This window comes from Poromitra crassiceps, assembly GCF_964638095.1.
Source record: "Poromitra crassiceps genome assembly, chromosome: 14".
Classification (NCBI taxonomy): domain Eukaryota; kingdom Metazoa; phylum Chordata; class Actinopteri; order Beryciformes; family Melamphaidae; genus Poromitra; species Poromitra crassiceps.
In genome coordinates, this window is record NC_139633.1 from 549,158 (window position 1) to 574,307 (window position 25,150).

At 44.0% G+C, this 25,150-nt stretch overlaps 1 protein-coding gene across 1 annotated transcript in view; it reads right to left on the reverse strand.

Moving 5' to 3' along the window:
* Positions 1 to 25,150, reverse strand: part of LOC310789531 (uncharacterized protein) — a gene marked incomplete at both ends in the record, with an annotated part of 80,031 nt that overhangs the window by 1,725 nt on the left and 53,156 nt on the right. Inside the window, 2 exons of the mRNA XM_083651167.1 lie at positions 12,984 to 13,124; positions 24,571 to 24,737. Of these exons, the coding sequence (XP_083507293.1) occupies positions 12,984 to 13,124; positions 24,571 to 24,737 (308 nt within the window). The remainder of the gene's footprint in view (positions 1 to 12,983; positions 13,125 to 24,570; positions 24,738 to 25,150) is intronic.

The following is a 25,150-nucleotide window of genomic DNA, read 5'->3' on the forward strand; positions in this document are numbered from 1 at the left end:
GGCGAAGGCTATGCGAAGGCATAACCCGCCCCTCTCTGCCTCTGATTGGCCTAGCGTCAAACTTCCATCCAAACACATTCGCTTGGCTATCCTGCATTACATCTCTTTCTACAGTCTGTGGTCAGACCGTCAGACTCAGTGGGTCAGACAGACCTACAGCAGTTACGCTTGCTAGCCTGCATGAAAGACGCCAGTGTGTTTATGTTTTTAATATAGTCATATCTATGGTTTATAACGCTGCCACTAATCGGAGGCAGAGAGGGCCAGGGGTGGGTTATGCCTTCGCCGTCATCCAAAAAAAATATCGCTTCCGGTAAGCTAGCTAGCTAGCTAATGTTAGCTGCTGGTTGGTTGGCTAACTAGCGAATGTTAGCCGTTAGCTAACGTTAACACATTAACTAGACAAACACAGACATGCAGAGCTCCAAAAACAGAGCAATTCGTGATTTTGTTACTGTAGTTTCTGCAGAGTAACGTCCATGTTACGGATCTGACGGATAGTGCAGTAAACAGTCAGATAGCGCAGCCAGGGGGGGGGGAGGAAGTCGGGGGGAAGAAGTCCATATATGGTCCATCCGGTCATGGTGCACAGGACATTACGTCATCACAGGATAACTCGATTGGCTGGCTCAGATCTGTTCAAATCTGAGCCAGCCAATGACGTTGTCCTGCGTTGTTTGGGACGTGTATAAAAGAGGAGAGCAGAGGGGGAGAGCAGAGGGGGAACCAGAGGAGAGGAGAGCAGAGGGGGAGAGGAGGGGGGAGAGGGGGAGAGGAGAGGGGGAACCAGGGGAGAGGAGAGGGGGAACCAGGGGGAGAGGAGAGGGGGAGAGGAGAGGAGAGGAGAGGAGGGGGAGAGGATAGAGGGAGAGAGGGGAGGAGAGGAGAGAGGGGAGGAGAGAGGAGGGGGGATAGGGGAGAGGAGAAGAGAAGAGGAAGGGGGAGGGGGAGAGGAGGGGAGAGGGGGAGATGAGGAGAGGGGAGAGGAGAGGAGAGGAGAGGAGAGGAGAGAGCCGCCAGCGGTGGGGGGCGCCCCTTGAAGCTTACCCCTTTACCCCCCCCCCCCCCATGGGCGGGGCATCCGGGGATAGTGGCTGGACCCTGGCACTACCATCTCTCTGGGCGGCCCTGGTAGTGGAAGCGATCATCTTGCTCTATAATGACCAGAATGGGTGTTGTTCAAACTGAACATTTATTTCTTCAACATGCTGCAGCAGAAAGGGAGATAAACAGCGGACACTATTTTCGTAGTTAAGCTATGAAGTAGCCTACTTCCCCCCGCAACATCGTGACGTTGAATGAAAGTAATAGGCTCGTTTCAGATGACTTCTGGCTCGCCTGGGAAGCAGGCGAGTGCAGTCAGCCAATTAGAGGCAGAGAGGGGCGGGTCATGCCTTCGCCTAGCCTTCGCCATCATGGGAAAAAAAAAGATTGCGTCCCGGAGCTAGCCTGAGAGGCTAATAAAAGCTACATGTTACAGAGTAAGCTGACTATCAGTACGTTATTGCACGCATAGGCCTATCTTTACATTTAAACGTTTACATAGCAAAAATAGAAATAGAAGCAGGCTATGTCAGTGTTTTCCCCTGAATAGCTGAGAAAGTGGACACTGTCAATAGTTAGCACTGTGAAGCTGATACAATTCAGGTGGTGGTAATGCAACATTTAAGGGTGCCGCGTCTATGTGCCGACAGGCCGCAGTGCCGACAGGTCGCAATGCCGATAGCCCACAAGCAGAACCAGCTGAGCGAGGCGGCGGTGGAGCTAACCTCTCCCAGACCCACGCCAAACCTAACCTCCCCCCATGCCTAAACCTAACCTCCCCCAGACCCTAACCCAAAACCTAACCTCTCCCAGCCCCCACGCCAAACCTAACCTCCCCCCATGCCATGCCTAAACCTAACCTCCCCCAGACCCTAACCCAAAACCTAACCTCTCCCACCCCCACGCCTAAACCTAAGGTCGGCATTGCGGGTGGTCGGCATAGCGGGTGGTCGGCATAGCGGGTGGACCCCACATTGGTGGATGCCAACCGCCATAAAACAGAAGAAGCTGAGAAAAAGGAAGTGCTGTGGGGTTGCAGCTGGTGGTTATCAAATAACAAAGCTTTATGGTACAGCAGTGTCATTTATTGCACAAACAGCACCTGTCCCAATAAAACAAATCACATAGCTACAACTACAGTAATAATATAAATGCATGCACGAGTGCCACCTTGTGGGTCATGAATGTACATCAGGGAAATTTGACAATATTATTAGCAGCCACTGTCTATATGTCTAAAATTACAGCATTTTAATGCATGGAGGAGCAATTAACGTTAATTATTAGGCTACATTCACAGGAAAAAGGTAATTACATTAGGTTAATGGTATGTATTAGATTATGTATATTAACAGGATTATGACACATTATGTAATAATACATGTCATGTCAGGTATTCCCATTTGGAATACTCTTCTGTAAATTCCATGATATTCCAAGACTCGCAGTGACGTGTCCAGACTTTTTTTTTACCAGGGTGGCACAAGTGGGGCAAAGACTTATGAAGGGGTGGCCAGGAAGCCGAAGAAAATTTTACGTTTTTTGGACTTTTAGCCAAAAAACACACGCACTCGCTCGCACTGTGCACGCACACGGCACACGTCATATAGCATTAATTTACCATGTTCGTCCCAACTAGACTACATGGGGACACCTCGCCATTCCGAAGTGTCGGCATTCCGATCATTGACTTCTATGCTTTCGGAGAGGCGGCCCTTTTTTATCTCCAAAAAATGTTTCGCCGAGAGGTTAGGTTAGGCTTAGGCGTGGGGGGTGGGAGAGGTTAGGTTTAGGGTTAGGGTCTGGGGGAGGGTTCTTTCGCAATGGCGAGGTTAGGGTTAGAATTTTGTCGGAATGCCGGTATTTCGGAGTGCCGACATTTCGGAATGCCGAGGTGTCCCCAGACTACATAGCCTATATCTACTTTAATTAGTAACATTACAGTGTCTTACGTTCCTGTGTTTAAAGCATAATTTAAGACTGACTGTGACTGACTGGTAGGAGTGCTGCTGGCTGCTCTGTCCTGCTGTGCAGTTTTTAATTTCTTTGTTTTGATGGAGAAGAAATCCTCAATTCTGATTTTCTGATGATTCTCCGGTAATGATTTCTTTTCATACTGTAATAGTCACATGAAGACATACTGTATGTCACTTTATATCTCTTGCACAATAGATTTCCTTGTGCATGCATGGATACATTTGACATGCTCACATCAGGCCTACAAAGTTACACAAGACAGATTTACATAGCTAGCATTAGCATTGACAACCAAACAATGACTGACGACAGGTTTGCTCATGTTTAATAGCAACTAGCAAGCTGAGATGAAAAGTGAAAACACACCTGCACCACATTATCACGTAGCCTAGCACACAGGTGTATTGTCCGTTTACCCTGTTAGTAGCAGGCTTAGTTTTAAAGACAGGGTGAAGTTTCAAGCCTACCGTAACATGTCATGATATTAGCGAGGGTGCTTAATTTCAAAGTGAATTTGTGCCATGTTTGTTGGCAGGTATGTTGTCTTTCTTTAAACCACTGGCAGCTATGTCATGTGTATCAAAGAGTCTACTCACGCATGCCACAATAAATAAATAGCATATAGGAGACACCTGGTCCATGTAGCCGCCAGGAATCAGACAGAGGATGCTTCACTTCAATCTTCTTCACAAGACAAGACGACGTTGGTTTAGCATTAGTTGGCTGCTGCTCAGCTGCTCTTCAAATAAAGATCTTCTTCTCTGGGGCTTTCGGCAGGCTAGACACTACTATGGCTAATTACTGCCTCTCAGGTTTAAGACTGGATTGTGCCTATACACGTAAGCTTGGTTTACTGACTGGGCAGAGAGCCAATCATATGGGGTGGCACCTGGGGTGGCCAATCAGATTCTAGGGGTCGCCCGTGCCACCCCAGGCCACTCCCTAGACATGCCACTGTGCACCATGTGACTGTGGGAACTCAGGGCTGGAAGTTACATTTGTGTGAACTCATATTTGAGAAGACTTGATACTCCTCAGCTGAATGATAATATATTGTAACGAAGTGAGTATTTGTCCAAGGAACTGGAGACTTGAAGTTGGTACAGGCTTTTTATTCTTGTCTTCACAATATAGCTCCTAGCAGCTAGCTTCGCTGCTAGCTCTGCAACCACCCGGTCAGCTCGCCCACATGGCCTGACTGGCCTCCGCCCCGGCCGCTGGTCACATATATCCCCTTCCCCCTAGGAACACACCCACACATATCAGTTCCTAGGTACAATCTAGACACTTCTATTGCACATCACATTACAGGTAATACTTGGATTACCTGAAACGCTACATTTCCCCCACCCAACTTTAATGTCGCTTCCACGCGACATGCACAACCCACACACATCCCCCTGTACCAAAACACACCCAACACAACAATTTTCCCATCACCACACCAAATTCTAATTCCCCAACAAACAGTCTTTTCTTTTCAGCACCCCCGTCATAATGTCCAGTTTTCATTAGGTACTCCGTAATGTCTAGTTTTCCATTAGGTACCCCCATAATGTCTAGTTTCCCATTAGGCACTCCATAATGTCTAGTTTTCCCATTATTTCCTTTCTTTTTCACACATTTAAATTCAACCCACATTTCCCATTCAGCAATAACCCCCACATCTCAATTAAACACAAGCCCCCACATTTTCCTTAACTTTTCTTTTAAACCCCATTTCCATCCCCCCCTTTTCCCAGCTTCTGTCCCACCTGAAGCACTCTTTTCGGTCCCCCCTTTTGTTTGTTCCAGTAGCCAAATGCACGAACGAGCACCGGATCGACATCCTCGTCCTCTGGTCTCCACTCGCGCCCGTCGACTCTCCAGATGACCCTGGCGTCGTCCTCCCGGCCTCGCACTCGCTCGTTTTTCCGTCCCCCTCCTCCAGGGTTGAGGACAGCAGAGCGAACACCACCGGCGTCGATCTTCCCCTCGGCTCTCCGCTCGTTTTTCCGTCCCCCTCCTCCAGGGTTGAGGACAGCAGAGCGAACACCACCGGCGTCGATCTTCCCCTCGGCTCTCCGCAGTGCAACGTTAGGGGGTGTATAGCGGTTAGGCTGGGCCGGTTCCCCCGGCGGTAACCCCCCTCGCTCACTCGGAGACACGAGCGTCGCTCTCCCGACTGTAACAACGCTGCAGACGATATTCCTCTCTTCCCTCTGGCTGTTCCCCTGCAGCACCGTTCTCCTATCCGTCACAACGTTCTCTTCTCCCCGGCTGCTCACACTCTCCCCAGCCCGTGTCTCACCTCCGGCCTCCCCACTCTCAGTGCAGTCCCTGGCCAAGTGCTCCGGCGACTGGCAAGTCCAGCAGAGTCTCACCTGTCCGCCGCCTGCACGTCTCTCTTCTCCCGCTGCCCTCCGGTCCCCGACAGCCTTTTGACACTCTCTAGCCAGGTGTCCAATCTCGCCGCATGCCCAGCAGGCTCCCTGCTGTCCATGTCGTTGTCCCGCATACCCGGTCCGTCTCCCGGGACCGCCTCGGCACCACCTCGCCACGTGGCCCGGCTCACCGCAGGTCCAACACAGTCTCTTCCGTGGCTCCTCCGGCCGCTCTCCCTGCTGCATTACCTCCGCGCTCATCAAGTCCACCCGCTGCATGACTTCCCGCAGCGCCCGCATCACCTCTACTGCCCAGACAGGAGTCTCTTCCACCAGCCGTCCGACCTCTCTCAACACACGGGCCTCCATGCCCGCCAGCATCGAGCTGATCCCCGCCGTCAGCTCCCCTTTCCTCCCGTTCACCGATGGCCATTCTCCGCGCACCATCGCACGTGGTCTTAGCAGCTAGCAGTTAGCAGTTAGCACCCCTGGTAGCTAACTTACTAGCGCTAGATCTAGAGCCCAAAAACCGCACCACCCAGTCTCTTTTGCCGTTCCTTCTCACCCTCTCCCCTCTCGGCCGAATCAGAGGCGTTACCGCTTTACTTGCTGCCACCAATGTAACGAAGTGAGTATTTGTCCAAGGAACTGGAGACTTGAAGTTGGTACAGGCTTTTTATTCTTGTCTTCACAATATAGCTCCTAGCAGCTAGCTTCGCTGCTAGCTCTGCAACCACCCGGTCAGCTCGCCCACATGGCCTGACTGGCCTCCGCCCCGGCCGCTGGTCACATATATCCCCTTCCCCCTAGGAACACACCCACACATATCAGTTCCTAGGTACAATCTAGACACTTCTATTGCACATCACATTACAGGTAATACTTGGATTACCTGAAACGCTACAATATACAGTCAATGGTTGAATGGTATTAGCAGCTATCACTGTCTTATAATCAGTTTAGTTAATTGATCATCTGCTTTGTTCTCATGTCTGATAAGATGTGAACTCTGCTAGTCCAATATCAGTCTTTTGACTCTTTTCCATTCAGAAGGAATATATGTTGTCCCTTCTGTCTTTGTGTGTCAGTGGGCCTCTCCCCCAATGTGCTTCTCATCTCTCAATTCAATTCAATACAATTCAATTCAAGAGACTTTATTGGCATGACCACAGACAGTGAAGTACAGTGTTGCCAAAGCACATAGTACAAGTACTACAAACATGGGGGCGGCTTTAGCTCAGGAGGTAGAGCGGGTCGGCCAATGACGCAAGGGTTGGCGGTTCGATCCCCGCTCCCTCCCAGCTGCTGTCGTTGTGTCCTTGGGCAAGACACTTAACCCTCCTTGCCTCGTATGATTGGTATGATTGGTATGAATGTAGACATGATTGGTATGAATGTAGACATGAATAATGGTGGTTCGGAGGGGCCGTTGAGCGCCAATGTGTGGCTGCCACGCTTCTGAACCACCGGTACGAATGGTGTGAACGAATAATGATTCTGTGTAAGCGCTTTGAGCCTTGGAAAGGCGCTATATAAATCCAATCATTATTATTATTATTATTATTATTATTATTATGGGAAAATACAGTTTTAAACATACAATCAATAAAACATACTGTAACATTATAGTTCAAATTACAGCAACCAATCTGTCAATAGGTGTCAACCTCTGTGTGCAATCTGTCAATAGGTGTCAACCTGTGTGTGTGTGTGTGTGTGTGTGTGTGTGTGTGTGCGTGCGTGTGTGCGTGCGTGCATGCGTGTGTGCGTGTGTGTGTGTGTGTGTGTGTGAGACCTCTGCAACCAAACAGGAGTTCAGTTGAGATTGGCAAAAACCAACACACAAGTGCCCATTTCTGATGGATTAATTACAGAGCCCTGTGTGGCTGTGGAGGCTACTCTCCCCCAGCAGGGGGCAGACATTGAACTACAAGAAGGGTTCTGCTCAGCATGGAAGATCAAACATCAAACAACATTGGTGTGGACTTCCACTGCAGGGAAAGTTGGCCTGTGTTGATTTTGCGGACCACTCTGTCTCACATTCAATGTATAAGAATGCTGCTATTGGTGATGATGTCTTAAAATTGACCATCAAAGCAAGACTGCAAGTATTACCAACTAAGTATAATCTGTCAACCAAGTAGTTTCAAGGGAGGCTCAGTGAGTGGAAGTAAAACATTTTTTAGCCTAAATGTGTGTGATTTGGTTAAAGATAGTTCAGAAATACACTAGTTTTGGGGATTTTTTACTGTTTTCCCACTTTCCAGGAATCAGAAACAAATAAAATGCCATCAGACAGACCTTCTTTAAGTATTTGGTGTAGTCTGAAGTATGTCAAGCAGCAATATCAGGCTTTCTTGGCTTAGTTGTTGAGCGTCTCTGGGTTCAGACTTTGAAAACCCCTGCTGGCTTAAACCATCATGATTCTGATCTAGAATCCATTGCACATCATCATCATCACCATCATCATATAAAAGGGAGCAAGTGGGCTCTGTTTGTCTGTCTGTTTACATTTGTGTCCCACATTGGATGAGGTCAAGGTCAAGGTCAAGGTCAAGGTCAAGGTCAAGGTTACTTTATTTGTAGATTTGGTTACAGGGAGAGTCACATTTTAAAAAGACACAGACAAATAGGCAAATGCCTGATATAAAAACATAAACATAACACAGAAGTGCCAAGTGTCATAGTTCCAAACACCACATAACATTTCAAAGATAAAAGTGGGTAAACAAGAGCATGTTGGGGCCCTAAAGGTGCTACCTAGCACCATATAATGTTAAAGAGTGTCAGGAGAAAGACCAGGAGGTTAGTCCTGCCATCCTCTTACCATTAGTTCAGACAATCATCATAAAAAAAAGAAACATCTGAAAAGAAACAGAGCCACATCTGTCAAACAATGAGAAATAACACACTTTACAATTTGTTCTTCTGAATAATGGCTGCTGGAACAAAGCTATTCCTGTAGCGTTTGGTTCTGCACTTTGGGTCTACGAACCTTCTTCCAGAGAGAAGGAAAAGCTGCAATTCACTGTGCAGAGGGAGGGAAGCATCCTTTAAAATGGAGCCAGTTAGCTGCTGTAGCTGTCTGGTGCACAGATACTCTGGAGTGAGCTGCAACTCCCCAATCAGCTTACTGGACCATGTCTCAAGATAGTCCAGTAGATGAAGGCCATCCAGTAGATGAGGCCACAGCTATTCCCTTTTATGTGCGCATCCCAATAGAGCAGGCAATGCTGCGCAGCAGGCTTGTCCAATACTGCATTGTAATACATGACTGCAACACTGTAAACACCATGGGAAGGGGAGGAGGTAGCAGCAACACTATGTAGTGTTTAAAGTGCGATGTAGCCCCCCTGGAAAGTGCTACAAGTGCATTGTCTAAATAGATAGTTATATTAAGGGTGTTTAGAAGGTGGACAGCTTCAGGCTATGTGCTGTTCTGAAACCTGGATGTTTTGGTCTTAACACTTCTGAATCTTGTCTGAGAGGGCAGGAGGTTAAAGAGGTTGTTTGCTGGGTGAGACGGGTCCCTTAACATTTTCAGGGCCTTCTTTTTAAGCCTAGTCTTGTATAGTTCTGCTATAGGGGAGAGATAGCATCTGATGATCTTGGATGCACTGTGCACCTCTCTATCTAAATGTCTCCTGTTGTCCTCAGCAGATAAGTTTCCAAACCAAACCATTATATAGCACATGTGAGGATGCTCTCCACTGCTGCTCTATAGAACTGCATCACAGAAACACCAAACTTCCTCAATTGTCTCAGAAAGAAAAGTCTCTGGTGGGCTTTCTTCAAAATAGTAGTGGTGTTGTCTCCCCAGTTCAGAGTGGAGGAGACTTCCTGCTCTCTGATAGAAAAGGGTGGAGTAACAGACACAGATACATCAACAGATACATCCACAGTGTAATGTTGTATTGTCCACCTCTAACAGAGGTGGAAAATAAGAGACTAGTTGGATCAGTATTGTTGGATTTCAGTGCCGCATTTGATATCATAGACCATGATGTACTGCTGGAGAAATTTGGCTGTTATGGCTTTGCACCCTCTGCTGTGAAATGGATAATAAGTTACTTATCAGATAGAATGCAGAAAGTATTTTTTAACGTAAGTTTCTCGGACGCTGTACATCTGGACTCTGGAATTCCCCAGGGCAGTTGTCTGGGGCCTTTATTATATACCATTTATACGAATGACTTGCCAACAATTCTAAAAAAAGCAAGCGTCTATGTACACGGATGATACAACTCTGTATTTGTCAGACACTAATGTGGCTGACTTGGTTGCAGCTCTAAACGAGGAGTTACAACTTGTATTAAAGTAGCGGCTAGTCTTGTGTCAGTATTCAGAAATATATGTATTAAGAAAAAACCGAACTGTCTATATAAGCGTGTACAGTATACTAGGGATAGGCACGCACATGGAACTAGGAATGCGGTAATGGGAAGATTTACTACACCTAAACCACACACAGAAGCAATGAGAAATTCAGTGATGTATAGAGCAATGGGCTTATGGAATAAACTACCACTGGATATAATAGAAATTGAGGGAAAACTGGCCTTTAAGAAGAAAATAAAGATCCACTACTTAAAGGAGTACTGATGTTGATGTGTCAGAACGTTTTAATCACATAACATATGCATGTGTTTTAGTGTTATAGGTATGTGTATTATATTATAGTATTATATTCCTGTATACGTTTTTGCTTGTTTTCTTTTGTTTGTCTTAAACATATGATTTTAAAATGTTTTGTCTTTTACTTTGCATATTTGTAATGTATCTGTATTGTTTGTTTTGACTGTGGACCCCAGGAAGAGTAGCTGTTGCCTTGTGTAATGGCTAATGGGGATCCTAATAAACTAAACTAAACTAAACTTGTTGTTGTTGTGGGTTTGGTATTGAACTCATCAGGCAGGCTGGGATCAGTATCAAGACTGACAGGTTTTGATTTATAGTTAGTTATGAGTTGAAAGCCCTGTCGTCGCCCTCTGCTGTCTTTGGAGGTACGTTTATTTTCTAGCTTATCTTTATAAAGTGCTTTAGCTTTCTTTACTGCCTTTTCAAATTCATATTTGGATGTCCTATAGAGATTCTTGTTACCTGATTTGAAAGCTGTGTTTTCCTTCCTCCACAGTGCTTTAATATCACTGCTAAACCATGGCTTATTATTACTGTAAACCTTAACAGACTTTGATGGAACACATAATATCCATCTTCAAGATGTGACCACCTGAGTGAAAGAGTCCAGCTCCTTGTTTAGCTGCTTCAGTGCAGAACCAGTCCGTTGAAGCGAGACAGTCACTTAGCTGCATATCCGTCGCTTGGGAGGACCACTGTCTGACAGTCCTGCAGGGTTTGATAGTTTTCAGTTGCTGGCGATACTTGGCGATGAGAAATACAGTGTTGTGGTCCGACTCCCCTATAGGGGGCTCTTAGTTACTAGAAACGCCTGTGGAATGACACAATAACATCGATCGAGAATATTTTCACTCCTGGTGGCTGAGAAAATGTGGTCTCTGTACCTTGGCAATGCTTTCTTTAAGTTGACGTGGTTGAAATCACCCGTTGCCAAAACGAATGAGTGTGGGTGGGAGTTTTCAATCTCCATAATTTGGGCTGATAGCTGCTGATAGGCAGCCTTAGCTCCTGTAGGGGGCGCTATGTATACAGCGGTCAGGATAAAAGATGCTAATTCCCTGGGGACATAGAAAGGTCTGTATCTGACAGTAAGTGTCTGAAGTTCAGAAAAGCATGACCACGAGTTTTCATGTTGGTACACCACCTTTGGTTTACATAGAAGCAGACGTCTCCTCCTCCTCGGTGTTTCAGAGAGTCGGGGGGGTCCAGCCAGGTCTGGGGAAAGCACATGATGGAGCAGTAGTGGGCGTAGTCCCTCCTCGAGCCGATGAACATGGCGAGCTGATGGAGTGTGTTGAGCAGAAAGCGTACGTTGGAGAGAATGACAGAAGGCAGCGGTGTGCGGCGTCCCCATCGTCTATCTAGCTGCACCAGTAGGTCGGCTCGTCTCCCTCGTTTACTTTGGCTTCCGTGACTGAAAGTGTGGACCGGCTGCAGCGGCTCTCAGTGACGATCAAGTGGAGAGGATGGACTCTTTCACACTGCAAGAAATATGACCAATCAATTAAGACATCAAGTAATACATCAACCAATCATCATCCTTCCCTCCATCAAGCAGGAGTAAAACAATCTGCAGCTCGAACTACAGCCATGTGAGCCGGGGCGCAGCTTCAAGATCTGCGCTCTTCCTTGAGACCAGTGACATCACTGATATGAGGAGGTAGAGCAGATCCTGAAGCCGCGCCCCAGAGACAGAGAGAGAGAAAGAAACTGCCGTTTTTCACACTATACTGGATAGAGAGCTGGTTGAAAAGTGGCATAGTTATCTTTTAACAGCGTTAACACCAACACACACTACAGACAAGACACAACAGACACACACGACACACACACACACACACACACACACACACACACACACACACACACACACACACACACACACACACACACACACACACACACAGTTGATTTGAGTTAATGAGTTATTAATTTGAGTCACACTTTAACACTCAATAACTGTCAAATTAAATGAGACTTCAAAACAGTTTACAGTTTTCTGATATACTACTGATGTTCTAATGATACAAAGCTGGTTGAAAATGGGCAGTGTTCCTTTAAATATATCAGATTTATTTTACCTACCCATGATAATTCGGGACCACACGTGAAAAAATACAGTCGGGAGAGAGGAGAGGCGCTTGTGACTCGGCTCCAGGTTCAGCGTGCATAGGCGTGCGGTGTGATCGCAAAAGCGTGTAATATGTTGACGCCCAGCTCAAGGTCTGCAGGCGTAGGCGTGGGTTGAGGCAAGGCAAGGCGTGGGTGCCCTGTGTGAACAAAGCTCAAGTAAAATCATGAAAGGCTCTCCGTCTGTTTTAAGAAGGGATTTAAAAGAGATTACCTACTCAGTCGACCTGATTTCCTCGTGCAGGTCGTTCCAGTTACATGCTGCCACTCCGACGTTCTGCCACTCTGAAATATCGGCACTCAGAAAGGGATCATGTCTATGTTCCCCGGGTTCTATATTCCCCGTTTTCCCACGCCAAACCTAACCTCCCCCCATGCCTAAACCTAACCTCCCCCAGACCCTAACCCAAAACCTAACCTCTCCCACCCCCACGCCTAAACCTAAGGTCGGCATTGCGGCTTCTAAGGTGAACGACCACCAGTCCGAATAATGGAAGTTAACGTTCGGAGTGGCAGGGCTTCGGAAAGGCAGACAGTTACCGGTCGTTCCAGAGCATCGGGGCCTTGACTGCAAACGCTCTGTTGGGAACTCAGTCAATGTAAACGGCCATCCAGGTGTGCAGCTGCCCTGCTGCCTCCCCTATGAACTGCCTGTTTCAGTCACATGAGCTCCGTTTCCTCTTTCAGTCCATTCCTGGAATATCATGCACAATTAGGAATGGCTGGGGAGTGGTGGCCTAAAGGTTAGAAAATGAGCTCGTCCTTTACACCAATAAAACATTGTTGTGATTAATGGTCTGTTTGGAACTTTAGTCTAACTACTTAATCTACCTCCCAAAGGTTGGGTCTCTGCCAGTGGTCCTGATTGGATGGTCCAGCTCCAGTTCCTCCAGGCTGTCCTCTCTGCAGGGCTCTGATTGGTCGGAGCCGCTGCTGGACGTCTCACGGAAGTCCAGCTCCTCCCCTGCCAGGCTGAGGAGTAGAGAGAGGAGTTCAGCTTTACTGAAGGAAAAAAAACTGATTTAAACTAAAAAACAAGTTGAATGGTCAGTCACACACTATATATGGCATATCTGTGTCTTCATTATAGTATGATGCAGTTGCCCTGACAGACAACTCTGAACCTGTAGCAGCTAAGGCTAAACTTAAAGCCACTGAGGGACTGCATCGACGGGCAGGTAAGGTAATTGACACACTCTGCCAACAGTAGTGTCAACAGTTAGTAGTCCATGCCTTTTCTTGCTTTGATGAGATATTGCTCACCATTTAATGGTCTCCAATGATAACATAGGCACGAAATCATTATTGATGCGTGCAGATCTTCATACAGACAAACATTTCACCCAAAGCACAATGAGGACACCTAGTGACCAACCCTGGAAATTGCTCCTATAATCAAGACACTCATTAGGGGTTCAAGCCCCGAAGGGGCTGAAACCCTATTCTTTTTGTGCCGGTTTATTAGGGGTTCAAGCCCCGAAGGGGCTGAAACCCCATTGTTTTTGTGCTGGTTTATTATTCGTCTTGTTCTTGTTCATCTGCCATGACGCAAATTCCCGTGAGTTGGTATTGATTACACTGTCATACGAAATAACTGCACTTTGTTACAACATAAGGTGCACTGCTTCTGGAATGTGACAGAGCAAGCATCAGTGACAGCCCTTTTGTCTGTTCTCACCCAAATAAAAAGTGACAAAGATCTTTAATTGGCACCTTGGCCATGACAGGTCGTTGGCAGATTAAACAAAGACAACACAGAAACCTGGCAGCAATCTTCAGGTGGTACTCCCACTGCTGTGAGTGAAGATGTATTGTTTATTGATTACACTGCCATACGAAAGAACTGCACTTTGTTACACCTTAAGGTGCACTGCTTCTGGAATGTGACAGAGCAAGTGTCAGTGACAGCCATGAAGAGCAACATATTATAGCCACTTTCACACATTTCTGGAATTCAGGAGTTATCTAGAGGGCATCCGTATGGTGGTGTATGTGTGAACAAATTTTGGTGGCTCATGCGCGCTCCCGCGAGCCTCCTCCTAGCCGGAGGTAAAGCCTTGGGCTCAGGGTACACAGGGGCGGATTGTCCCCCCCCCCCCCCCCCCCTCCAGAGCTCCGTGAAGTAGCCAGTGCTGCACTCAGAGTCTGAGGACAGAGACAGAAAGCCAGCGTGACAGATTATAAATAGTCGATGTGAATGAGCGAGCAAAAAAACATCATGCCGTCTCAGTTTTTCCAATGAAGCGCGAAGCGCCTCAAACCTGCTCCGTGTTGCTGGATTGAAAGGCTCATGGCTCTGATCTGATTTCCTTTCTGCATAGCTTCGCACAGCACACACATTTAATGAGCATTTTTGGACGCGAGGGTCGTCCCGCTTCCCAGTATTGGACATCGCTAGGTAGGGTATCTGGATCTGGTTGCGTTCATGTCTTTGATTTAACGTTTACACTGCGTTTGTGAAGATTCAAGGGCAGAACCGCAAATTCCATGTAGCGTCAAGTCAGGCAGTATAAAACGAAAACTTCCGGGTATAACCTTCGCAATAATGGCAATTAAATAAAGTAAATGCACGTGTAATGTTTTTTGTGTGTGTGTTTTGAAAGACACAGAACAGAGATAAACTGGAAGAATATCTGCTCCCTTCGAAAAGTAAATTTTAACCCGTAGTGAGTAGACCATTCTGATTTTTTGTTACTAAGTAATACAACATTTATTTTATTTTGAAGGTAAAAACGTCTAGCTTCCTGTATTCTGTATAATTCTAGTAGGTTTGATGCATTTTAGGACTGAACGTAGCAAATACCTGTTTTCTTTGTAGTGCTTGCGACTCGAGGAAATCGATGCATCTGGGCGTGAGTTGTAGGGTTGTTTAATTAATTACGAACGTTATGCGCAACGATTATATGCCGTGAACGTTGGGCAGTTATCGCCCATTATGTATTTTTAGTTTTCACAACTCCCCATTGTGTGGTCATGCCCAAATTCCCCCACCCCCGCTCTACTTTACAAACTCTGCGGAGGTGCTACTCATGTGAGAATGCAACATGCCTCATGTCTGAAAGGGTACACTGCACGTATCATCTGGGGCAGACTCAGTGGGGAGCAAACCCTCACCTGATCCGGAGTTCATGTGTGAAAGTAGCTTATCTCTATCAGGCATGGGGCAGAGGCTAAAATGCCAGAAGCTAAACATTTTGGCCGATATTGTTATGACAAGTCATAGGAAACATCACAATAACAGGGTAGAAAATGTTAATGTTTCGGGACAATTTGGATAATTTTCTGTGCACTTTTGCAATTCCAATAGCTTTTTTATTTATCCAGGTCTCAATCTTCCTTCCTCACGGGTGAAACACCTGCACTGATGGGAGGTGGCAGTATGGAAGCGCCAGAAACGTGATGGCTCTTGTCTTTTTCTTGTACTTTTCTTTTAGTCCTTCTTGTGGTTTCTGTTTGCTTTTATTTCGCCATGGTTTTATGCTTTTATGATTTTATGGTTCTATGCTTTTATTTATTTTATTATTTTATTACCGGTATTTACATGATAGTGCAATAAGGGTCAGTGTATGGGCGGGTGTAATATTTCTTGCCTAAACAGGCACCGCCTGTTCCACCCGGGTTCTGTGCAATGCTTTGTTTAAATGCCACTCTTGTCTTGCTGTCATGTTGTTTTCTTTGTTGGTATATGTTACTGCCTGATAGAGAATAAAATCTATTCTTTCCGCTAAATGTATATGTAAATGTATATCACAGCTTATCTAATACCAAATAAATTGAAACCAATGAGTCCAGGAAGATTTACCATAAAAGTATATTTAATAGCTTACATTCTCTGCAATACATGTATATTGACAGAGGGCTGAACCTCAATGTACACAATTCTGATATGTCATACAGAGTCAAATATTCAGCCATATGGCCGACAGTGTAACATAGATTTATAGGCAGAGGAGGAAAAGGCAGAGAGGGGGGGGTGTGTGCCGTGCAGGCTCCTGTCTGTATCAATTGTTATGGTACACGATGCACTGGACAAGGTCTCAGCAAGCAAAAGGAGAAGTCCTCTCTATGGGGCTGGGGGAGAAGTCAGTGTGCTATGGGTCAGAGCAGTCATGTCATAATGTGTATGCAATTATAGCTTATAGCTTATTGATTAGGAAATATTGATTAGGAAATGGCATGGAACTTATATTTTTCTCCAACAATCCACCCAATTGTTATGTTCATCAACTATAACAATAAATAACAAAATTTAAGTTCACTATTCAATATAATGCTTGTATCTGTACTTAATTGTGGGCCAGGGCTGGGCAGGGGGGGGGTTTGAAAACATAGGAAACATTAAACACTTGAAAAAAACACAGAATTTTTGATCAATATGCAGTCCAGCGCAGTCTCAGCTCATATCACAGCATCTCCATTAAGCCTATTGGAAAGAGAAAACAGATTTTAGTGATATAATGATAAAATTACATCACCACTGCTGCTATAATAATATAGGAGTGGGCCTACTAATCTTAACTCTATATGGTTCAATGCAAATAGTCTAATGTCATTATAATGCATTGAACTTAATATTCAGTGTGTTCCAAATCACACTTAAATCTTTTCCACTATTGTAAAAGAAGCTTCTTACATACAGTATGTATATATATATAATCTTTCCAGCTTCACTTTATTCAAACCTTCCTGTAAAGGAATCATGTCTTTAAGTAAAATATTTTCAAAGTATTCACAACAGGAACAATATTTTCTCATCATTCATGTGATGACTCTAGTTCATTCATTTATTTGTTTGTTCCTGGTGCTGTTGTTATTGTTGTTATTAAACTATTTAATAGCCCAACTCCATGCAGTGGTTTAATTTCTTTTTGGGAACTATTTTATTAGAATAAAATTCTATTTCTAGTTTACTTTAATATTGGTTTGTTTGGAATAGGAACTGAAACTTTCTAAAATGCAAAACATTCATAACATTGATTAATCATATTCATTAAAACATAATCACAGTATCATATAACTGATTATTCTTAAAATGATACTTTAAAACACTTCATTTTTATTTAATATTGAAAATAGAAAGAATTTTCTTTACTCTAGTGAGCACAGTTAATCGTCCTCTCTCTAGTAGTTTACTAAACTAGGGAGCACAGTACTCAAAGTACAGATTTGTGCTGGTGTTGAAGGTTTTCTGTGACGTACAACCTGCAAATGTAAACATTATATTTCACAATGTGCCTGTATTTTAGACAAAATAACTTCATTACAAGTTATTAGTACAACAAGTACGTACGGTAGATAATGTTTTGAGATACTCTGTGAGTACATATTCAATTGTTTACTTTATAATTTGTTTGCAATGAACCTCATAAACAAGATGGCTCCTTGAGTCTGCCTTTCAAGTTTACAGATTTCGTGGACTTGTCTTGAGTGGGCTGGATGAATTCCCAAAAAAAACTGCTTTAAGAGCTAGCTTATTGGGGTGGGTCAGTCCCCAGACTGAGGCAAAACAACAATACTCTAAACGCAAACTCAAGTGTAATCTCGTCCTCAGAGGCCATTGACTTATTTATAGATACTTTTGAAAACATCTCCCGCGTACTTAAGTGTAAATTTTGCTATGTGTAAATATCATACCACAAGTTAAATGTTGGTATGCCCATTTAATTTTATTTCTCATCCACCCAATTGGTGGTTGATAAATGTGCATTTTTCTGTTTAAGAAAATACTTCAGATTCAGATTATCGTACACAGGAACTCTTCACCCTTCACAACACATTCTATTAGGATTTATTTTCAAAATAATAATCAACAGTCTATTACTATTTGATTGATTTCAAATTTGCTTACTGCACTTTAAATAATGCAGAGCTTACTCCACTCTATTGATTCATAACAAACAAAACATTCAATCACTTTGCTCTCTCAGGGTGTGTTAACACAATCAGCCTGGAGGTGTCGCCATAGACTAGCTTGGCGTCGTATTCCAAATTGTTTTCGCTAGGCTAATGTTTTGGCTAAGTTGTTCTGAGGGAAGATAAACAAATTCTTTCAGCCTGTTATATTCCAAAACATTTTTTTTTCTGTCCTACCCATGTTGATCTGATCACAGCATCTGTGTGCTCAAAGGTTTGGGGATTGAACCTGGGGCTTATTACGACATTGAATTGCATAATGACCACTTTCCCTGCAGTTGTAGCATTTCCGGTTGCCTTTATAACGGGGGCGTTTTCGAGGCACATGCAGAGTGAAATTAGGGTGTATGCGTACTGGCATGTGGTCAGCTGATCCAGAATGCTGAACCATCTGATCTGGCAAATGATTTGAGTCTGTTTGTATGTTCACAGGTATCTGCTTGGCCATATTTAAAACACTTTGTTCGGTACCTGTCTCAAATCTCCCGTCTCTACATAGGTCTGACAGAGCTGCTATAGTCTGATCAAAATCTGCTGTGTGCCAATCTTTTGCAGATATCTTGTAGGCAGTTGTGATCTCGGGACGTAAACAATTCATGAGTATTTGCACAGCTAACAAATTTTGCTGATCCACTCCAACAGAATTGTCCCACGTCATTTGAAACCGCTGTATGAAATGAAAAGTGTCTTCCTTCAAACCTTGTGTACAGGAAATGACTTTACTATAATCTACTGAGTCTCTGGCTGACCTTTTGATCGATTCCAGACATATTTCTCTTATCCAATCATCCCTGGAATAATTTTCTCCTGTTGTTGCTGCTATCCAATTTTCATTCCCATCTCCCACTGGAAACGAGAAATTTTTGTGTACACTTTTCCACTCCAGATTGTAAGCCAGTGACAACAATTGTCTCACATCCGGAATCAAGCAGTCATACAAACTTATCATTTGTGCTAGCCAGCTATGGAAAGCAATGGGTCTTTTTAAAGGATCTGGACTGTCCTTAAGCATGCTTCGTGCTTCCTGGGGGGTCCATGGTTTGAGAATGGCTGTATTATCACACATTATCTTGGGGGCAATTAGATGAGGATGGTCAGGTTTATCAGTGAGTGACTCTGTGCTGCTAGTGTGAATTTGTTCTTCATCAAGGTTAGACTGTATCGCATGTTTAGGGTCAATTTGGTCTGAATCCCTTTTCTCCGAGTCAATTTTTGTCATATCTGGCATGGGAGCCTTATTTTTGTCCATGTCAGAGCAAGGCACTCTCGTTGCGTTGCCTTGGGAAAGCTGATGATGCCTATCAGCAACATGCTTCCAACCTCTTATGCATTCTGTCACATAAGACTCTGACCATTGGAGATTGGGTGATTGTCTGGCTGCAATTTGCATGTATCCAATCTTATCTTTATCAAACGATCCTCCTACAGGCCAGAGGCCTCTGGTACCTGTATTAAGATCATGCATGAAAGGTATCACATACTTTTCTCCTAGTTTTAAACGTACTATGTCAGCACATGAGCCAGGTGGTATGGGGGGCATGTTTTTCTTTTCATGCTGTCTAAGAATGTCTCTCGCCCGCAGACGTTCCGCTTTTCGTAGTTTCCAAGGTTCTGGCTGCCCACTCTCCGACCTATTATCACTCATTTTTTACAGGTCTCAGAGAGGGAATCAAACCATTTTTACAGTATGAGACAGGAAAAGAGGGAGAGAGCTGCTTATCTCAATTGTCTTTTTGGGGCTGTGCTCTATGAAAATTGTCAACACTGCTGGTGTACACATTTGTCTCTCTCTCGTAAAACACTCCACTTTGTTGCTTAAGCAAAGCACTGATTTAACTAGTTTACTGTGAATGTCCCATTTTATATAAATCTCTCATTTATTCACATTCAAAACACTTTATATTTCAGTCTTGCATTACGCACCAAGGGTATTAAAATAGCTTACTTCATTGAGAGAGAGAGAGTGCTTATGTTTTTGTTTATCACTTACTTGTGATCTTGATCTGTGTCCGTGTGTGTGTAAAGTAATTGTCAACACTTTACCTTTTAGTCGATGTGGGGACTCTGGTGACAGAGGGACGGTTGTTCTCCTGTTGACCAGTTCCGTCCGTGTGTGGGGTATCTGGAATTTACAAACTGGTGACAGAATCAATTTGTTCAAGGGACAATTGATTCTGTATTTTGGGATTGGCTAAAATACACTTTTTGCAAACTTCCATGTTCAACTCCTTTAAAATAGGCTTCTTAAGAAATTGTTTTGTTTTACAATGAAACAGCTGCTTATTTTTGTTTGTTTGTTTGTTACATGCTTGTTACACATTGTAGGTATTTCAAAAACATCTCAACCATATTGGTTTGTACAATTATGATTGCTTCCCAGTCTCGCTCGGTGCTCAATATCTCTGGCCGATCCTAGCCAGCGCGCCATGGGGCTACACCCCGCCGAGTGAGTGGTATGTTATGGGGAGATCTAAGAAAAGGAGCACACAGCTACCTGGTTTAGGAGCACACAGCTACCTGGTTTAGGAGCACACAGCTACCTATTTGAGCACACAGCTTCTCTATTTGAGCACACAGCTTCAATCATAGAGTTATCTATTTACAATTATATACAATGTCATTTTGACACACCCACAACATGCAAACATTTCAGATTCTTTTAAATATCAGACGACAGCTCAGTAATGAATTATGAAATTAATTCAGACTTACCCGCTCTCGTAGATATCCTGTTCGTGACGCCAATTGATAGAGAATAAAATCTATTCTTTCCGCTAAATGTATATGTAAATGTATATCACAGCTTATCTAATACCAAATAAATTGAAACCAATGAGTCCAGGAAGATTTACCATAAAAGTATATTTAATAGCTTACATTCTCTGCAATACATGTATATTGACAGAGGGCTGAACCTCAATGTACACAATTCTGATATGTCATACAGAGTCAAATATTCAGCCATATGGCCGACAGTGTAACATAGATTTATAGGCAGAGGAGGAAAAGGCAGAGAGGGGGGGGTGTGTGCCGTGCAGGCTCCTGTCTGTATCAATTGTTATGGTACACGATGCACTGGACAAGGTCTCAGCAAGCAAAAGGAGAAGTCCTCTCTATGGGGCTGGGGGAGAAGTCAGTGTGCTATGGGTCAGAGCAGTCATGTCATAATGTGTATGCAATTATAGCTTATAGCTTATTGATTAGGAAATATTGATTAGGAAATGGCATGGAACTTATATTTTTCTCCAACACTGCCGATGGATATGCTGTAATGCACTTTGTTGCCCAAGACAAATTTCCCCTCGGGGACAATAAAGTTTATCTGATCTGACTTGATTGGACTATAGCTAAAAGACTTGAGACTTGACATGGACTCTAGCTCAAAGACTTGAGACTTGACTTGGAGCGTCTCTGTCAGTGCCCGGCCACGACCCATTGCTGCGCAGCAGCTATAATTATTATTATTATTAGGGGTTCAAGCCCCGAACAGGCTGAAAATCCTATTGTATTTGCTGTTTATTATTAGGGGTTCAAGCCACGAAGGGGCTGGAAACCCTATTGTATTTGCTATGTTTATTATAAGTGGCAGGGCCACTTATTCTTCTTATTTTTCTTCAGACAGATATGACTAGGCGCGGACTGCATAATCGGGCGCTTCGGGCAGATGCCCGGTGGCCTGGCCTGGCATGGCCTGCATTTTTTTTTGTTTTTTTGTGCAGGCCAGGCCACTCACTGAACAGCAGGCCAGTATGTATAAGTGTTCCTAGTTGCGCAGATTGCAGGCAGGCAGCCAGGCAGGGAGGAATGAGTTAACTTTTCAGTCAGAAGCTGCTGAGACCCCAGCGCGGGTGGGCGGGGCTTGCTGTTCAATCGTGCCAAAATGGAGAAGAAAAGAGGTGCAGAGAGGTGGAAAGCAAGGAGCAGGGGCGTCATGCAAGACAACAATTTGAGGGTGCGAACTGAATTTTTGGCGGCGCACGAAGTGTTGGGGGTTGGAAGCCAGATTTAGAGGAATATCTCATTTTAAATTAACACATTGAGTGCCAGCCATGTTTTCAATCCTGTAGGTAAGTTGTGCCAGGGGTGTTTTTGACGATTCTGGCTCATTTTACAACAGCCGAGGATTATTTTCTGTTAAGAATTCATGAACACCAATCATCTAAAAATAACTAATAGAATGTGTGCTTTCTCTGTCTAAAAGAGTTAGTTTGCAGAGTTAGTAGTTATGTAGATATTAGCCGTTGAGTACAGCATGGTTTCAGCGTCTGGAAATTTATTCAGAGATAAATGGCTTTTTGTGAAACAGTCACTTTAACCATTCATTTTTGGCATCAGTAAGACCGTCAGACATTCTAAACAATAGTTTTGAACAGTAATTTCCTCCATAACAACAGGAAACACCCCTCTCATTCAAACTCCTCCCTCCGTGTGTCTTCTCCTCCTTCCTCCTGGCTCTACAAGCGGGCATGTCAGAAGCGCGTTGCTGCTGCCTGCCTGCCTGCCTGCGTGCCTGCCTGCCTGCGTGCGGACGCTCCTTGTGCGAGTCAAGATGGGCCGGGGAATGCGTGGGCGATGGGCAGATGTTGATTCTGGCCTTTCTGAGGTGTTTCAAAGTGTGTTTCACCTATAATCTATTTTGCAAATCGCTCTCCGCTCTCTGTGTGCTGCTGCCTGCGCGCGGCCGCTCTCAGGCAAGACAAGTCTGAAATGGATTACTGTAAAATCGCCTCGCCATTTCCTTGAATGGCTTGCTCCCGCGGCAGTTTTTTCTTTGATTTCGGTCGTCTGGGGGAGCACTGTCAACACTTAGTGGGTCGGTAAAATAGATTATACACATTCTCTTGCTCCAATAGTGATCTCGAAGATGTAAAAGTTGTTGATTGATGTCCCACCGTCAAAAAAAAAAAATGTTTATGTAAGACGAGTAAACTCGGCTCTGGCACTCAAGCGTTGGATTATGTAAGACGAATTATCTCGGCTATGGCACTTAACGTGTTAACAGACTGAGCAGGTGTAACCATAAGGCTATTTTCCAAACTGCTCAGCCTCCTGGAAAGATCCATAATCACCAGACTAAGTACATTGCCACTGCCCAGGCTCAATGGACTTTTTTACTCACCAGGTGGTGACAAAGGGTAAATAACAGCCTTTTGTGTTGTACTGTATGTAGCCTATACAGTATTTATGTTTTTGTTTTAATTACAAACATAAATAAACGTCAACTTGAAACTATGTTTCAACTACCATACACAGCCTATAATATTATAGCCTATGTTTATTAAAAAAAAGAAGAAGAAAAAAAAATCCTCTCAAAAATCTGAGGGGGCGTTACAATGGGCATGACGCTTCTGGCAAGGAGCCTATGTTGTGTCTTGGCCTAAACTACAGTGGTAGACAATTGTCTATTACCTCTAGAATATTCGAGATAAATTAAATTAACACTAATTTGTATTTATTTATTTATATAAGGCTATATATATATATAAAAAATCCCATTGGTCAAATGTTAACAGTAGTGGCTAAACTGAAAGTATGGGTTGGATTGCTTTTGGGGGTTTCTTCACAAAAGTGGAGAAGGAGGCAGAAGCAGCACTAGCACTGCAGCAGGTGCTCCTGCAAAGCTGGAGGTGGTGTTGAAGTGCCTAGCATGTTGGGAAGGGGGTGTAAATAACACTCCAAAGTTGATGAATTGGAATGTAACTAAACGAGTATGTTGATAGTGCAGGGGAAGGCACACTCTGGTTCCAGATGCAATAAAGTGTAATTTAACGCTATTTGACAACAGTTTCGGCCATAGCCTTTGTCAAGTGTCACACAAACACAGTGCAAGACAGCCATTATAAAGACAGGTGGGCTGATTGAATGGACAACACCTGTCTTGTGAAAGCACACCTGAGTGTGATTACAATGACATCATAGGATCAGTCATGCAGTAATAGGCTACATTAGACAGATTAATCAAAACATTGATGTCACAGGTAGGCTGTATACCATAATATATCATGACTCTATGTGAATAAATAGATTTATATAAATAGTAATCACAGCATAATGCATAGAGATAAATCCTGAAACCTTCTCGCAACAGTTGTAGCCTAAAACCAGTGGTTTTCAAAGTGGGGTCCCCAGCAAAAAGGGGGGATAATCTATTTTCACTATAATTCCATGCCATCCATAAGTAACACAATCTAAGCTAGTGTAGAAGTGAGTAACTAGGCTAATAATAACCATAACAGCACAAATAATTGACAAAAATCTCGAAATAAATATACAGTATTTACTCTGATAAATGAAATAATGAGAAAAGGAACAATTATTGATGGTTAAAACTGAATAATGACATCACAACAGTCTAATCCTAATGCTAATTTAAAATGAGATATTCCTCTAAATCTGTCTTCAAACTGCAAAAGAGAAAAAAAACGCCCACATTTTGTTCTGCCAGTTGCCGCTGTGGCACCTGAATATCCCCAAGTGGAGAAAAAAGGTGCCATTTTATCATTACCCTCTTTGATAAAGCCTGATGATTTTAGCATTGTGCAGTTTTTTCCATGCCTTCATTTCCAAGATGGAGTCATGCCTGGGGTGGAAGATTAGTCTGGTTTTAACTCTTTCCACATAGTATTTGGAGTATTTTAACCAGTCCTCTGTCATGAATCCATATGCATCAACCTGAGAGAGAGAGAGAGAGAGAGAGAGAGAGAGAGAGAGAGAGACCAAGATTAGATCGGACCAAATTGACTTGCTAAATTATAATGATCTAGTCTTTGACATTCAGTATATGAATACATTCCATACATGCTCAGATTGTTTTATGTTGCTCATAGGCTTTTGTATCATTCACCATGGTATAATACTTATTAGGCAAATTAGGACGCCTAATTTTTGACATCCTTAGGGGCCGTGTCCATAGACAGTGTTCCCCCAAGTCCAATATGTCCTGCTTGAGGCAGGCAGAGCACTCCGCCCAAAGACACTAGTCGCAGAGAGCGCTAAACGCCAGGTGGAGGGCTGGGAAGAGGAGCACTCCTAAACGTCCTTACCATCGAGAATGAATTGCAGAAAGGCAGCTCAAAAAAGGTTTC